Raw genomic sequence first — 15,179 nt, 5'->3', positions numbered from 1 at the left:
CTCTCTTTGCTTTTCACTCTCTCACTCATTAGATTTTGTGTTTTTTTTTTCCAAACCAGTCGGGTAAATGAAAGGGATACTAAATGAAATTCCTGTCCCTAGTTAGCACCCAGGCATGTGTCAAATGGTGTCACCCAGCAAAGTCTTTCATGTATGATCAGATAACACCGGCCATCAGACTCCTTAGTTACACACTGACATATACACGGACACACACAAACATACCTCCGCACACGCATAGACAACTGGTGTAGCAAGATGGATGTCTAACTGTGTGTTCTTTTTTAACCTGTCTGTCTGCTTTGCATATTGTACTGTATGCGTATGTTTGCAGTAGAGTAGAGCTGCGTCTGTGTTTCACGAGTTCATGCCTTACGGGAGTGTGTCTGTCCCTGTCGAGCAGTGTTTCCACCATATTTTTATCCAAATTGTAGGATAATGACTGCGATAAGTTCTTCTCTTTGTTTAATTGGGTCCTGGTTGGCAAAAATAACCCACCATAGAGGTTTAGGAGGACAGGAGACCTCTTGACAGAATAAGTGTTTGTTTTGTTGCATCTCTTCAAGATTGTTACATTTTTGCTTCTCTGTTATATTGTAATGAGTTCCTGCTCCTTTGCCCTCAGTAGATTAGAACTTTGATAGTGGCCAGAACTTCTTGAGAACCACACAGCCATCTCTCCATTCCATCACATGCTGAAGTGCTCAGAAATCCCCCTTTAAGTAGCCCTAGTTGATTACGAAGGCCCCATCTATCTAATAGATGTTGCGCCTAAGATCTGTTGAGAAGCACAGGTGTCCTTGGAATTGTTTAAAGAAGGCCAGCCTCTGTTTGGAAGCTCTTAAAGGACAAATTTGTGGTGGTTGAAGACCACTTTGCTCTGTGTACTCTGCTGTCTTTGTGTGAAGAGAGTAGATTTAGAGAAGCAGGGGGATTTGGAGTGTCTTCCTCCGGTGATGGGAAATGGACACTGAAGTTAAACAGGGTCATATTTTCCATGATAGTGATACTGATACTTCGTAGAGTCAAGTTTTCAACCACACCTCATGCCTTTTTGTGTGTCTTCATTTTCCAGACATCATAATAAGATCCGCAGCATAGATGGCAGGCGGACCAGAGAGCTGGTTTCTGTGGAAACGCTGGACCTGAGTAATAATGACATCACTGAGCTTCGAGGGCACTGCTTTCCTGCAGGGCTCCAAATCAGAGACCTGTAAGTACAATCTCGAAGTGCTGCGGCATATAACACACCAATCTTTAGAAATGAAACAATGAAACTTTAACAGTCTCTGCAGGGTTTTGCATATATTTTTTTTTACAATGAATAAATAAAATACAATATACAAATACAAATACAAAATACAATACTAAAGATTGTATTCATAAAAACATTTTGGTGGAAATTGATTGCAACATATTAGAAGTATGTGCTGTTTCTGTGTACAGGTACCTAAGCAACAACAAGATCAACGTGTTGGAGCTCGGAGCTCTGGACCATCTGGGCTCAACTCTACAGGTCCTTAGACTGAGCAGAAACCGCATCAGCCAGATCCCCGTGAGAGCCTTCCAGCTCCCGAGGCTCACCCAGCTGTGAGTACCACTGGATTTCATCAGTTCAGCAACCTAATTAGCATTTTGACAAGGTTGTGTGTTGATCTGTCAGAACCGTTCCTGTAAAAACAATATTCATTTTCAGCCTAAACACAAATGTCAAAAAATATGAGTGTCCCAGTTTCTTTGGAGACATTACAGAATTGAAAAGAATGAAGAGCTTAAATGAGGAAGAGTTGGTAGTGGTCTGTGTGTTTAACATTTGGAACACTATTAGTGTGAGCTATACCTCTAGAGGTGGACAAGGTCTGACTAGGTAAACACCGGAGCTGTATTATCTGTGATTTATTGCCTTCTTCCATATCCCCAAAGTGGTTAGTTCATTCCACACACCGTGCGCTATTATCTCAGTCAAACTTCCCTCCGGCCTAGCAGCGAGGTTGACTCATTTGTAGCTCAACGCCTCCACTCCGGAGAGCAAAGGGACTCACGTAATGGGAGTCTCCCCCATTGTGGCTGCGGTAGTTTCCCCCAGGTGCCTTTTGTTGGACAGGTGGCCCCGGTTACACTGCATCGGCACACGGTAGTGGTGATGCACATTAGACCTAAAAGAGCCTGTGTGGATGTTTATCTTTACCAACGTGAGGGCTTTTACAGCCTCCACCTCCATCTCAGGCCTTGTATGCAAAATACTGAATCACTGCTCGGTTTAAAATCTTACACCGTCTTTTCATATCTCCTTTTAGTATAACTTTTAATTCATAGGGTCATAAGTTGACCCCTGTTTGTAAGTTAAAGCCTGTGGGTATACAGCGCTGGCCACAGGTGGAAAGGACACCACTGAGGAATGCTTGTTAAGATTTGTTCACTACAAAATGCTCCCGCTCCAACTCAAGCGTGCAGGCTACAGGATTCTTTGGTCGTGACTTGCGTGTGATGGATTCTAATGTAGACTGAGGGCAAAAGAGAAAAAAAAAGATCTTGTTTTTGAAGTGAAGAGAATATTTTGGCATAGTTTAAAGTATGATTAAATGGCTCACTGACTTTTTTTTCCCCGCTATCAGTCGTTAGATTTTCTTTAAATTGTCTGTCTGTCCACCCTGCAGTGAGCTGAACAGGAACCGTATTCGTCAGGTGGAGGGTCTGACCTTCCAGGGTCTGTCCAGCCTGGAGGTCCTCAAACTGCAAAGAAACAGCATCAGCAAACTGACTGATGGAGCCTTCTGGGACCTGGCCAAGATGAAAGTCCTGTGAGTAAAACAACTAAATAGTATCTATAAAGAAACATAATGATACATTTACATAAAATTGGAAAGTTGCCAAGTATTATACCTTATATGAAACACTCTACATATTATCTGAAACTCTGACAGTAACCCTATTTGCACCAGTTGCTATAACAGGAATAATCACCCACCAAACCTTATAAGAATTAAATCTTTTTGTGCTTACTGGAACTTGTTCATTATCTCAACAATCACTACTTTTCCTGCTGACCTACAATTTTACATATTATTTCAATTACATGCAAAATAACACAGTAATGGTCTCAAATTGCACTGTAGTTTTTTTCAGAACTGCTGCTGCAATTTCAAGGCACACCAATTCCCACCAAACTCCACCCATCCTGTTGTATGCTAAACCAGTGTGTCTGAACCTTGAACGTCTTTCTTCCTGATGATATTTTATATTTTTTATTTTTTATTTATTTCGCTCATGTTTGTCTCTTGCAGTCACCTGGACTACAACAGCCTGACAGAGGTGAACAGTGGCTCCCTGTATGGCCTGACCTCCCTTCAGCAGTTATTCCTCAGTAACAACTCTATAGCTCGCATCAACGCTGATGGATGGAAGTTCTGCCAAAAGCTGAGGGAACTGTGAGTACAAGCATTTAAATTAGCCTGAAAACTCACACTTTAAAAAAGTAGACAGCGGTTAGAGTTCCTAAAGTTCCTGCAGTGGAAGTGGGTGGGAGGCAACTAAAGTGAACATTACTAAAAATAAAAGTTGTATATTTAAAACTTGCGGGTTGAAATGTTGCTCTGTCTCTTAGGATCCAGATCTCTTGTCCTATAGCTTGAGAATCCAGCACTCCCCACCCCCATCCATATCATCCATCTACCTTCCGAGGGGTTAAATGACATTGTGCTTTAACACTCAATACGTTACGCTATTCTCAGAATAAGCCTGTTTATCCCATAATTAGAGCTGAGCTCAACAACACTCAACCCCTTTGACAAGAGTTTTTGTACTCACTTCTGAAGCGCGGGTTTGGCAAAGCGGCGTGTAATCCTCTACCGGTTGTGTTGTGGTAATTACACCGAAGGATCGCCTTTACGGCCCTTTGTCTTCCCAATGAGGAGCTATTATCTGTGAGTCTTTCCTCTTCTGTTGACATGACTGTCGTATTGCTGCTGTAAAGTGCTTTGCTCAGCTGAGGCGTTGCTAACTGCGAGGTAGCCTGGGGTATCCGTGGCGCCTGTGTTAGTTTATGTGTAACAGTCAGTAGGGATAAAGACGTAGGTGGCATTCATGTACGTTTGCTCTGTGTATCTCATTGCTGTTTCCTGTGCACACGTCTATGAATGACAGATAGCTCCCAGCGCCATCTCTGAATCACCCTCTCGGCACTGCACCAGTCAGCGGTTATATGATTTGAGTTATGATGACCCCAATGACTGATAGAAAAGAGTGACTTGTCTTTATGAGGAGCCTCTTATTGCATTCCCAATGAGCCCAGGCTGCGCTGGTCATCAGGGAGAATCTCTGCACACATGACTGGTCAAGCAAACCTGAGGCCTGGCCACAGAGACAGACAGCAAGGGCCACAGAGAGGGCAATATAATGCACAATACTGCCTTTGACCACTGCTGAAGGATAGCATTATTGGATTTATAATCAGGATTTATCAAGAGGTATTATATGCATACTATGAAAATAGTCTTACAAGCCATTGTAACAAGATCTGAGTCTTCAGTTTAACCTGTTCCTCATGTAAACTCAAGTCAGATGTCGTCTTATTACTAGCAGAGTACTCTTTCCTCCCAAATTCTTAAAACAAGTGAATCTGTTTGGAATCCATGTACTCTTCTCATCCCATTTGGACTTCCTGCCACCATGTAAGAAAAAAAAGAGATTTGATATGAGAAAATGTATCAGTTTGTGTATCAGGCTGCAGCACACTGAGTGACAGTGTATATTCCCCTGGGGTTTACCACATGCTCAAGTAGGTTTTTAAATGGAGGTTGTAGACATGTAAAGCTCCAACCAAGAACTTATTCTCTTCCCCGCCAAACTGTCAGGACCACAGTTGAGCTCTTGAGGTCTGTTAAGCTCATTCTCTGTTTCAGGCACAATGGAAAAGCACATCACAGAGTGGCAAATAGACATTGAATCAGCCATGAAATTTAAGTATAATGATGTCACGAGCTGCCTCAGCGTTCTGCCAACCTGTCATCTCTTTCCAGACCTCACACAGAACATTTTCTCTCTTTTCCCCTTGATTTTCCTCTCCTCCTCTCTCCGTCTCCCCGTCTGCCTCTGTCCTCCTCTCTGTCTGTCTCGTGCTCTGTTTCTCTCTCCAGGAATCTGTCGTACAACAACTTGACTCGTCTGGATGAAGGCAGCCTGGCTGTGCTGGGGGATCTCCACACTCTGCGTCTGGGCCACAACTCCATCAGCCACATCACCGAGGGAGCTTTCAGAGGCCTCAAGGCCGTACGCATCCTGTAAGTACAGCCCCCCACCCCCTCCCTCAACCACTATTACCAAGCCCCAAACTACCCCCAACAACCCACTCATTATGGGTTTGCCCCTGCTGACGATAAGGCTGAGATGTGCCACTTGGGAGCAGTGAAAGCTGAGATGTTTAGTATTGGTCTTGCCTTTGTGATATTTGATATTTAGGCTTAAGCAGTCCATTCATTGAGTTGTATATTTTTCAAGACAGCTTTAATTTCGATTTGCATTCATGTCTATTCATGAGTTTTTAAAACTTTTTTACGAGGTGTTCATGCATCACTGTTGCCGTGGTTTCTGTGGCAACTCCTTATTATTCTTGCGTCTTTTCTCACTTTGTTCCTTTTGTCTAGTTTTGTTTTGAGGTTTTTGTTTTGTCTCGAACACCAGCTTCCAACAACCTTGGATCTGAAAGTAGTCCACGTCGCATACGTCCCTCGAGATCCTTCCTCGCTTTTAGGAGCCACGAATAAAGACAGAGCTTTCTCTTCCAGCTGATCCACCTTTTTGCACAAAGAGCCCAAACAGACCTAAAGAAAGAAATGAAAGGAGGGAATGAAAGGGAGAAAGTCAGGGGATAAATCCAGGAGAAAGACTTGGGGGTCTTGGTTCCTAACCAAGGTCCTCTTGGCTATGCCTTCCTCCCAGTGAGAGAGCCAGAGAGGAGAGTTGTGCCAGAGCTGGCTAGACAAGCTCTCTCTCACAGCTGGGTGACAAGCCAAGGCACATAAGGCCTCTTTCTGCTGGCAAACTGGGTGCTAGATAACTAGCTACAGAGGGAAATGGAGAGTTGGATGGCTGAGCTTGTGACCACCCTATCTCAGTTCTTCTCTCATGTTTTCCTTTCTTGTCTTTAATTGGTTACTTTGTTTCTTTTGGCTTTACCCTTTTAAAGCACACTTAATGCCTATCTCCTCCCCTCAGTTTTGCTAAGTGTACTCTGTCATCTCCTTGTGTTATCCCCAAATACACACACTATCTATGCACTGATTTTGCATGATCTTTCCTCTCCTTCTCTTGTATCCTGTGCTCCGTGTCTTTGAGGCAGGCCTAATCTAATCAGTGGAGGGGAGGACAGGCATAGGCTGGGCCCTGAAAAGGAGCCGGGGGAGCTTTAATTGGGCCTGCGCTGCTGGTTGTGCTGGCATGGGGCTGGAGCCTGCATCGGGGTGTGAAAGCTCCAAACAAGCCAGCCTGCCCTCTAATTCGGCCACGGGGGTCGTTGGCTCATCGGAGCACCCCCTCCCCCCTCTCAGTGCCTGGTCTCCCCGCTCCACAGCCCCCGCCACTGGCCTTGCTTTAACAAGGCAACGGCCATTCACATCCAGCCAGCCAGAAAGAGTAGGAAATTGGCAGCCCCTGTCCAGTCCAACTAAGACAGCGGCCAATGGAGACTGAAAAGAACCAGAGGGGGAGAGGAGATGCTTGGAAAGCAAGGGGAGGAGGGGGGGTGAAGGGTGCTATTGTGGAGGCGGTGGAGGGTGTTGCTGACCATCAAGCTCAAAGGCCTTTCTCAAGTTTGAAAGAAAGTCTTTTAATGGTTCAGAGGAGTCATCCGACTGTTGTTTTTTCTTTTTGATTACCACGAAGAGGGGCGGAGCTGTGGCTCCTCCGCAGCTATGACCTCACCTACAGAGGTAATTCTTTAGACCTTGCAAGGGGAAATAAAGTGCATTCAACAAGTGGTTGGAAACCCCCGAAGGCTGTAAAAGAAGCCCTTTTTTCTTCCTTTTCATCGAGTTCATTTTGTCTTTGCCCAGCCATGGCCAAGCTCGCCTCCTAGCCTCATTTGGCAGTGCCATACCTGCAGCCATTGGACGAACAGACCCAACGGTTTGGCCTCTCACACGGCATTGTGTTCCCGCCAACCCCTCCACGCAGTCATGAATAATACATGCGTTTCCCTGCGCTGGGTTTGACTCAACACACCAATGCACATGCACCCATACTCACATGTGCACTCATTCTCCACCCCTCCAAGGAAAGAATGCGCTTGGTTGGCAGAGCAGAGCAGCAGAGGGGCTCTTAAGGCCAGGTGCAGAGGGGGGAGGATGATGTAGGGAGGAAGGGAGGGAGGGAGGGTGTGTGGGCGAAGGGGTAACCCGTGACTTCCAGACCATCCTCTGCCAGGGCTGTGTAACGCTTCAGCGCTGGCAGACCCTGTCCCTGTTCTACTGCTCCCCTCCCTCCCCTCCTTCCATCTTTCTTATCCCCCTCTTTTCTCCTTTCTCCACAGGGAGCTGGACCATAACGACATCTCGGGCACAATAGAGGACACCAACGGGGCCTTCTCTGGATTGGACAGCCTCAACAAGCTGTGAGTGTCTCCCCTCATTCTTTCTTTAAATTCCCTCCACCTCTCCTTCGCTATCAACCCCTCCTTTTCATCCCTCTGCGCTGTTCTTCAGAAACAGACAATCAAAGAAACTGAATTGAGCTTTTTTCTTGGATCCAAATGTTTCCCTCCAAATCCCGACTCAGCCTTCATTGCCAGCCAAGTTTAGCTAGTCCAATTACTGGCCACAGAGTCTGAGATATGTGTCCCCTCCGGACCCCACACTTCACTTGGTAGGGAAGTCGTTTCAGTGACTTATAGGGCCCCTCTTCCTTTTTTCACAAGGCTTGTTCATGAAACATTGAAGGTCACTTCATCCTGTTGAAGCACAGGCCAGCTTTTCTCCAGTTCAATCTGGCTTTAATCTTATGATTTCATTGTTTCACTGTAGCTTTATGGCCAAACTGTGTTCTCTTTGCTGCTAACTGGTTCAAGAAGGAGATAGTGAATCATTTTGTTATATCTGTTTTTCATGATTACTCATCAACGTTTTTGTCAAGGCAGCTAGTAAAAAAAGTTCAATGTCAAAAGTTGGCGAGTTGAGAAATTGCAGCGGACGTGGAGTTTCTGGCACCGAGCGGCAATCATCAACCTGCAGGATGAAAAGATGATGTCCAGCCAAGATGGTTCCCAGTGTGAGCGCCGCTGAAAGAGAAAGAACGGGAGAAGGAGAGGGAGAAAAGGGCTTTTCTTCGAGCTGGCAGGGGTTCGCTCCCCAATAGGCTTATTTCTATTTCTCTTCCATGCCTCCGCTCCTCTCGTCCCCTCTTTCCCAGTCCTCCTTGTTTGGAACTGAGAGAGGGTGAAATCGAGGACTTGCATTCAGTCATCAACATCAAACGCCTTGCACGCCCCGCCCTCTGACCCTGCCCCTTTTGTCACGGCGTTGGCGGAAGCGGCCTTGCTACATCCCAACGCTGGCAAAGCAAGCCATGGGAAAAAGAGATGCAGAAAAGAGAAAGACGGGGCGAGACATCAAAGTGTCCGCTGGGTTTCCTTAAAGCGGCTTTTGAATGCCGCCACATGGGAGGGAAGTGGATCTTATAGATCCAAGCCAAGGAAAAAGATGAGGCGATCTCGGATTTTATTTATTTATTTATTTTTAATTCCTTCAAAATAAAAGTTGCAAAAATGACGAAGTAGCCCTCTCAACATCACTGTGACAAGACAACCGTTTGTTTGTGCGTACATGTGGATGAGTTGGAACACTGGCGTCTTCATTGTGAACCAGCCAGCCGTGTCTCCTCTTCCTGCGAAGCGGAGGCTACAACATGAGAGGGACGAGGGAGGGGAGGTGGAAGGAGGGATTAGGACCCCGAATCAGAGCGAACAGCAACTCACCTCTTGTTTCAAACCAGGCTTGACTGGCACGGACACACACTCACATGGTTGGACGTATGTCCTTACAAGCTCTGTCGGGGGTGAAAGAGCCACCACACACACACACACACACACACACACACACACACACACACACACACACACACAGCCCTGGCCAGTCATTGCTATTAAATTCTAATAAAGATAAAAGTGGTCTTTGAAGAGCAGCGCAGAGCCCAGGTCCCCCCCTCACTCACACACACACACACACACTCTGACCCCATCCAATCTCCCTCACCCTTCCTCCGGGCTAATCTCCACACAGTTCAGATTTCCAATACCTCAATCCCCCTCACTCTTATCAGATTCAGCCTTGCTAATTGTGCTTCTCTCCCTCTCTTGCTCTCTCTTCTCACCCCCCCTCCCCCCCTTCTTCTTCTTTTCTCTCTCTCTCTGTCTCTCTCTCTCTTCATCTATCGACACCCTTCATGTTTGGAAACGGCAGGACTCTGTTTGGAAACAAGATCAAGTCGGTGGCCAAGAAAGCCTTCTCTGGCCTGGAGACCCTGGAACACCTGTGAGTATCCCACAATGCTTGGCTGCCCCCTCCTCCTCCCCGCCATAGAGAGAGAGTGTGGAAGATGGTGGTGGTGGTGGTTTTGAGGGTGTATTGCCAAAAGTAGCTGGCAGAGAGCAGGCTGCTAGCAATTTAATAGCGTCTTTGTAAAAGGAGGAGACAGAGGCTTTTGCGAGCGCCCAGCTGCTTCTCTCTCGTTAGCCTAACACGATCTCAACTTTGGCCTTTTTTTTCCTGCCACTGCGCTGGAACAAAGTTATTGAGCATATGGCGAGCTCCGCACAAGAAATGGAATTCCTATAAGCTCTTTCACAGGCCTTTTGTCGAACGAGGGCAGGGAGGGACGGAAAAGGTGGCATGCATCCTCAGACGTGGATATATTTCCACCTTGGTTAAAAAGTCAGATCCTTGCTAATGAAAACTTGAGTGTGCATAGCTTTAATGTGCGGTCGTTGTTGATGAAACGATGTGTAATGTCCCTACAGGAACTTGGGAGACAATGCTATTCGTTCCATCCAGCCCGATGCCTTCAGTAAAATGAAGAACCTCAAAACCCTGTGAGTGTTATTGATGCATTTACACAAATATACATTTATGTGCACAGAAAACCGACACATGGCTCAAATCCCTGGCATCCACACACACTCTCAGAACTACATATTCAGCTCAAGATGCAACAGATGTGATAAATACAACTATACTTTTTCCTCTTCTCTCCTCCACAGGCTCATTCAGAGCGACAGCTTCCTGTGCGACTGCCAGCTCCACTGGCTGCCCGACTGGTTGCTGTCACGTGCTCTGCAGGCCGGTGTCAATGCCACCTGTGCCCACCCGGAGAGCCTTAAGGACACCAGCATCTTCCAGGCTCCGTCCAGCAGCTTTGTGTGTGGTGAGTTATATGTGTGTGTCTGCGCTTGATCTGTGTTTACGTGGACGGGTGTGTTGAGCAAGAGCCACACTGACAGCTGCTGTGTTCTGTTATTTGCATAGTTGCACATATTTGTTTGGGTGGTGTTTTGTGTTTGTGTTTAGCTTTGCATTTGCAGTCGGACAAGCTAATGGATCCTAATGTGTGTTTTATTTGTCTCTTTCACATCCGTTTATTCATAGCAAGCAGACACCTACTGAGAGATGTGATGTTTGACACGTGTGATTTATGCTTCAATCTCAAATCCACTTTTCTTTTTATCTCATCCCTCCAAAAACGTTCTTCCTTCCCTTCTATCCTTATCCTACCTCAGACGATCTTCCAAAGCCCCAAATCACCGTGCAGCCAGAAACTACGGTGACGGTCCTCGGTAGCGACGTGCATCTCACCTGTACAGCAGCGAGCAGCAGCTCCTCACCCATGACCTTCGCCTGGCGTAAAGACCAGGAGCTGCTTCGCCAAGCCGAGACGGAGAACTACGCCCACGTACGCGCTCACCACCAAGGCACAACATCTGACGTGCCCGGGGCAGGCGGGGGTGTGATGGAGTACACCACTATCCTGCACCTGCGGCACGTCACCTTCGCCCACGAGGGCCGTTACCAGTGCATCATCACCAACCACTTTGGCTCCACCTACTCCAGCAAGGCCCGCCTTATCGTCAATGGTAGGTTGTTGTTTTCAGCTGAAATGTATTAATATCGAAGGGGAGAGTTTGGTTATTGGAGTTCTGATATGTTAAAACGTGAGGGAAAATAGAAGAACATAGAGATCGAGTGTCATGTCAAGACATGATAGACAGAGAAAAACATGCCACTCCAGTATCTCTGTTGACATGTGTGTGATTGCATTAATCATTTCCACCAAATAAAATGCCTGCTTATGTTAAACTTATGTGAGTTGCAATTGTCCTGTTTTGACAGAGGAGCGATTGAGATTAGCAGTCATGCAGATTTCTTCTCTTTCACTCGAATAAAGTCTTCTCTCTCTGGCTCGGGCCTCCATCTCTCCAAGGATGGTATTCGGAACAAATTGATTTAGCTGCATGTCAGTGCTAACAGGGGCCATCTCTTTTGCGCTCTGTCACTCTGATATTCTGCAAATGTAGAGTATTTATGTAGAGTTTGGGTCTGCGTCAGACCTCTAGCTGCTTCTTTACTTTGCGGTGAATTATTTGCATCGAGGAGTCGAGCATTCTGGTTCGAATGCCAGCACTTGGAGAGTAAACTTCACCTGAATAACGGTGTCTCTTCTGCCCACAGTTCTCCCATCCTTCGTGAAGACTCCGAGGGACAGCACCATCAGGACGGGCCACACAGCGAGGCTGGAGTGCGCCGCTGAGGGCCACCCGGCACCGCAGATCGCCTGGCAGAAGGACGGCGGCACGGACTTCCCCGCTGCACGTGAGCGCCGGATGCACGTCATGCCCGACGATGACGTGTTCTTCATCATGGACGTCAAGCCGGAAGACATGGGCGTGTACAGCTGCACCGCCAAAAACACAGCGGGGACCGTCTCTGCCAACGCCACGCTCACTGTGCTGGGTAAGAGCTCCACGTATTTCAACATTATCAGTGTTGATCATTTTCCCGCAAGCCCCAAAGACGAGCGCTTGTAAATAGCTCTGTCGCTCAGTCGGGAAATGGTCAGTCGCAGAATGAGAGGCTTTATATTTTTCTTTTCTCTGCAGCTGTGGCCTTGCTGCAGGTCAAGGGCCAAAGGTCACAGTTGGGGGTCAAAGGGGGGATGGTGGGGAAGCGAGGGGGGCTCACAGAGGGGTGTTTGTTAGGCATTCCCACCCCCCTCCTCTCTCTCGGTGGGAGGGACAGTCATGGCTGCTTCACTGCAGGCCTCAGTGCTCCCAGTTTATTGGCTGTTTTACACTGTTAAATCAAACAAAACTGAGCTGCTCTCCTATAACCATCTCAGGACATAGATCATCTTTGTCCTTTGTCTTTGAACTGAGCAAAGCAGTCCCTTGTTGAACAGAGAGAGAAAAAAAAGAGAGAGAGAGTTGGGGGGTTTCCTTGCTAACACACAATAGCTAAAATGTCCCCCAAAGAACTCAGAAGCAACTGTGTCTATATTTAATAGACCGGTCTTTCAAGAGGTATTTTAGTGACACATTTGCATGTTGTGCGACTTGTGAGAGACTTCCCAGCAGTTCAAGCCGAGTGCTAATCCACTGAACAATGTAAAATATTGAGGCAAGCGAGCGACCATGCCTCTGGACTGAATCTGTGATGTTTGGGTTTGAGAGACGGACAGGAGGGGAGAGAGAGAGGGGAGGGGGGTGGCTGTAGTCAAGGGGCCCCTGTCTGGAAAAGAGTGGCGGGGGAGAAAAATGGGAGCCAAAGAAGAATTGGAATGGAGGAGTCAGTGTGTGGGGGAAGGTGAGCGAGTGGGATTGAGAGAAAAAGAAAGAGGAGGGGAGGGTGGTAGAGAAGAGGGGATTGATGGAGAGGGAGAAAGTATTGATAGAGGAGAGAGGGGTGACTGAAGTGGGTTAAGTGAGATCTCTTAATCTGTGTATGTCCCACTGTGAGGGGAAGTGCTCAGTCTGAGAGGAGAGGCCCACCTTAACACATACACACACACACACACTGTTCAATGTGCTCCTTTCAGCAGAATGTGAAGTTGCCGAGAAAACAGTGAAAGCTTTGTTCTGAAGACGACAGACAGAAATCCTGTTTGTGTGCTGTCATTAAAACGTATGAATGTGTCAGCAGCGTTAAAGATGTGACCTCAGACGTATAAATATGATCGTTAGATGAGGCTGTTATCATGAGATAAGCGTTTGGTGGTCAGATCAAACTGAGAACATCACACTTTGTGCTCATTCGATCCCGCTGACTCACCGCTCTGTAATCAATACTGTGAACAATCTGAGCCGAAGCAGAAACCTGAGAGCAGAAACCTAAAACTGTGATGTCACAGAATAACAACGGAGCGAAATGCTGACCTCAGGAATCCTCTCCTCCACAGAAACCCCCCACCTGGCTCAGGAGCTGGAGGACCGCAGCGTGGTGGTCGGGGACACGGTGGCGTTGCAGTGTAAGGCGCTGGGCAGCCCGCCGCCCCGCATCACCTGGCTGCGCAACGACCAGCAACTTCGCCCCTCCGAAAGACACCACTTCACCCCCGGGAATCAGCTGCTGGTCATCGGCTCCGCCTCTCTGGAGGACGCCGGCCGCTACACCTGCCTCATGTCCAACACGCTGGGCACGGAGCGCGCTCACAGCCAGCTGGTGGTGAAGCAGCACCGCGGCCTTTGCTCATCGCCGGTGGGGCCGAGCACGGTTACTATAGGGATCATCGTCATCGCTGTAGTGACGAGTATTGTGGTGACGTCGCTGGTGTGGGTGTGCATCATCTACCAGACCAGGAAGAAGAGCGAGGAATGCAGCGTCACCAACACAGGTGAACTATTCTGTCCTGTCCTGTCACGGAGAGAAATGGAAGATGTCGTGTGTCTGTATACCTAAAAGCAAACCCTTCAAATTAGATCCAGCTGCAAGGGAAAATATTTGAGAATTAACTTCCTAAAACTCGCCACATTTGGCTGCAACTTCTCTGCAACATTTTATTTGTAGTTTAATCATTTAGTCTGTGAATTAACAACAACTAGTGAAAAATGTCCATTACAAGTGTGAGAACAGAAGGTGATGTTTATAAATACCCAAATGTTTTTTTCAACCCACAACTCAGACATTTTTTCTCAGTTTGACAACTAAAACAATTACTCGATTGTGAATTAAATTACGTGCTAAATATTCTGTCAAATGAGTAGGCAGAGAAAAAAAAGAAAAATAAGACACAGATGGTGAAACCAGTGATTTTGTTGCAGTAAAAAATGAATTAAATGATTAACTAATGATAATCAATAATATGTGTCAATAAAAATGGATGAATCAACAATTAATTTGAGCTGCAGTGTCACAGTATCCACAGGCCTGGTTCTAATGTCCTTCTGTTCTTTTCCTTCTCTCCCAGATGAGACGATCGTTCCTCCAGACGTCCCCAGCTACCTCTCCTCCCAGGGCACTCTGTCCGAGCGGCAGGATGTGTGTATCCGTGTGGAGGCCGGAGGTGGACCTCAGCCCAACGGACACGTCGTAGACACCACAGGTACCCGACAGTTATGCTCTGCTCGACCTGCCAAATGTTTGTGCTCCCCAGCAGCTTCTCCCACTTCCCATGAGCAAAGTCGGCGCGTTGCATAATGATGAAAGGAGCGCCGCTGTCTGTGAAGGCCTGCTCAGCATCAGAAATAATTACAGCAGACACCCTAACCACAGTGTTGACACACAGTTGTTGATTTTGAGTTTCCAAATCATTTATTTTCTTTCCCCCTGCCTGCAGGATTCGACGGCGCAGTCGTGTGCACGGATTGTATGGAGAGCAGCAGCAGCTACTCCAAAGACCCCGACTACCTGACGCACGGGTTCGGCCACGCTGGAGGCATGGAGTACCAGCAGCACTCTCACTTTCACCCAGTGGAGCAGCATGACGCGGGGCCGCACTCAACGCTGCTCTGCAACGGGACACCCAACGGGATCCGAAAAGACATTGAAGAATTTCCAAGAAACCACAATACGTTACAACACGATAGAAAAGGTAAGATTAAAGTGTAATGAGGGAAAATTTACCTTACCTGACCCGCACTGCAACTGCTCCAAACCTATCCCATTGACAGAAACACTTTTTTTAAAGCCCTGGAACTTGATTTA

The 15,179-nt window shown here is 47.1% G+C and overlaps 1 protein-coding gene across 1 annotated transcript in view; it reads left to right on the top strand.

Moving 5' to 3' along the window:
* Window positions 1–15,179, top strand: part of lrig1 (leucine-rich repeats and immunoglobulin-like domains 1) — a 36,842-nt gene that overhangs the window by 18,642 nt on the left and 3,021 nt on the right. Inside the window, exons 4-17 of the mRNA XM_073468829.1 lie at window positions 1,076–1,213; window positions 1,447–1,590; window positions 2,658–2,801; window positions 3,285–3,428; window positions 5,136–5,279; window positions 7,526–7,606; window positions 9,450–9,521; window positions 10,007–10,078; window positions 10,247–10,410; window positions 10,763–11,116; window positions 11,712–11,993; window positions 13,435–13,869; window positions 14,443–14,577; window positions 14,812–15,066. Of these exons, the coding sequence (XP_073324930.1) occupies window positions 1,076–1,213; window positions 1,447–1,590; window positions 2,658–2,801; window positions 3,285–3,428; window positions 5,136–5,279; window positions 7,526–7,606; window positions 9,450–9,521; window positions 10,007–10,078; window positions 10,247–10,410; window positions 10,763–11,116; window positions 11,712–11,993; window positions 13,435–13,869; window positions 14,443–14,577; window positions 14,812–15,066 (2,564 nt within the window). The remainder of the gene's footprint in view (window positions 1–1,075; window positions 1,214–1,446; window positions 1,591–2,657; window positions 2,802–3,284; window positions 3,429–5,135; window positions 5,280–7,525; window positions 7,607–9,449; window positions 9,522–10,006; window positions 10,079–10,246; window positions 10,411–10,762; window positions 11,117–11,711; window positions 11,994–13,434; window positions 13,870–14,442; window positions 14,578–14,811; window positions 15,067–15,179) is intronic.

The sequence above is a fragment of the Pagrus major genome, chromosome 6 (assembly GCF_040436345.1).
Source record: "Pagrus major chromosome 6, Pma_NU_1.0".
In the NCBI taxonomy this organism is placed as follows: domain Eukaryota; kingdom Metazoa; phylum Chordata; class Actinopteri; order Spariformes; family Sparidae; genus Pagrus; species Pagrus major.
Note: the sequence above shows the minus strand (reverse complement) of the source record. Positions and strands in the feature narration are given on the sequence as shown.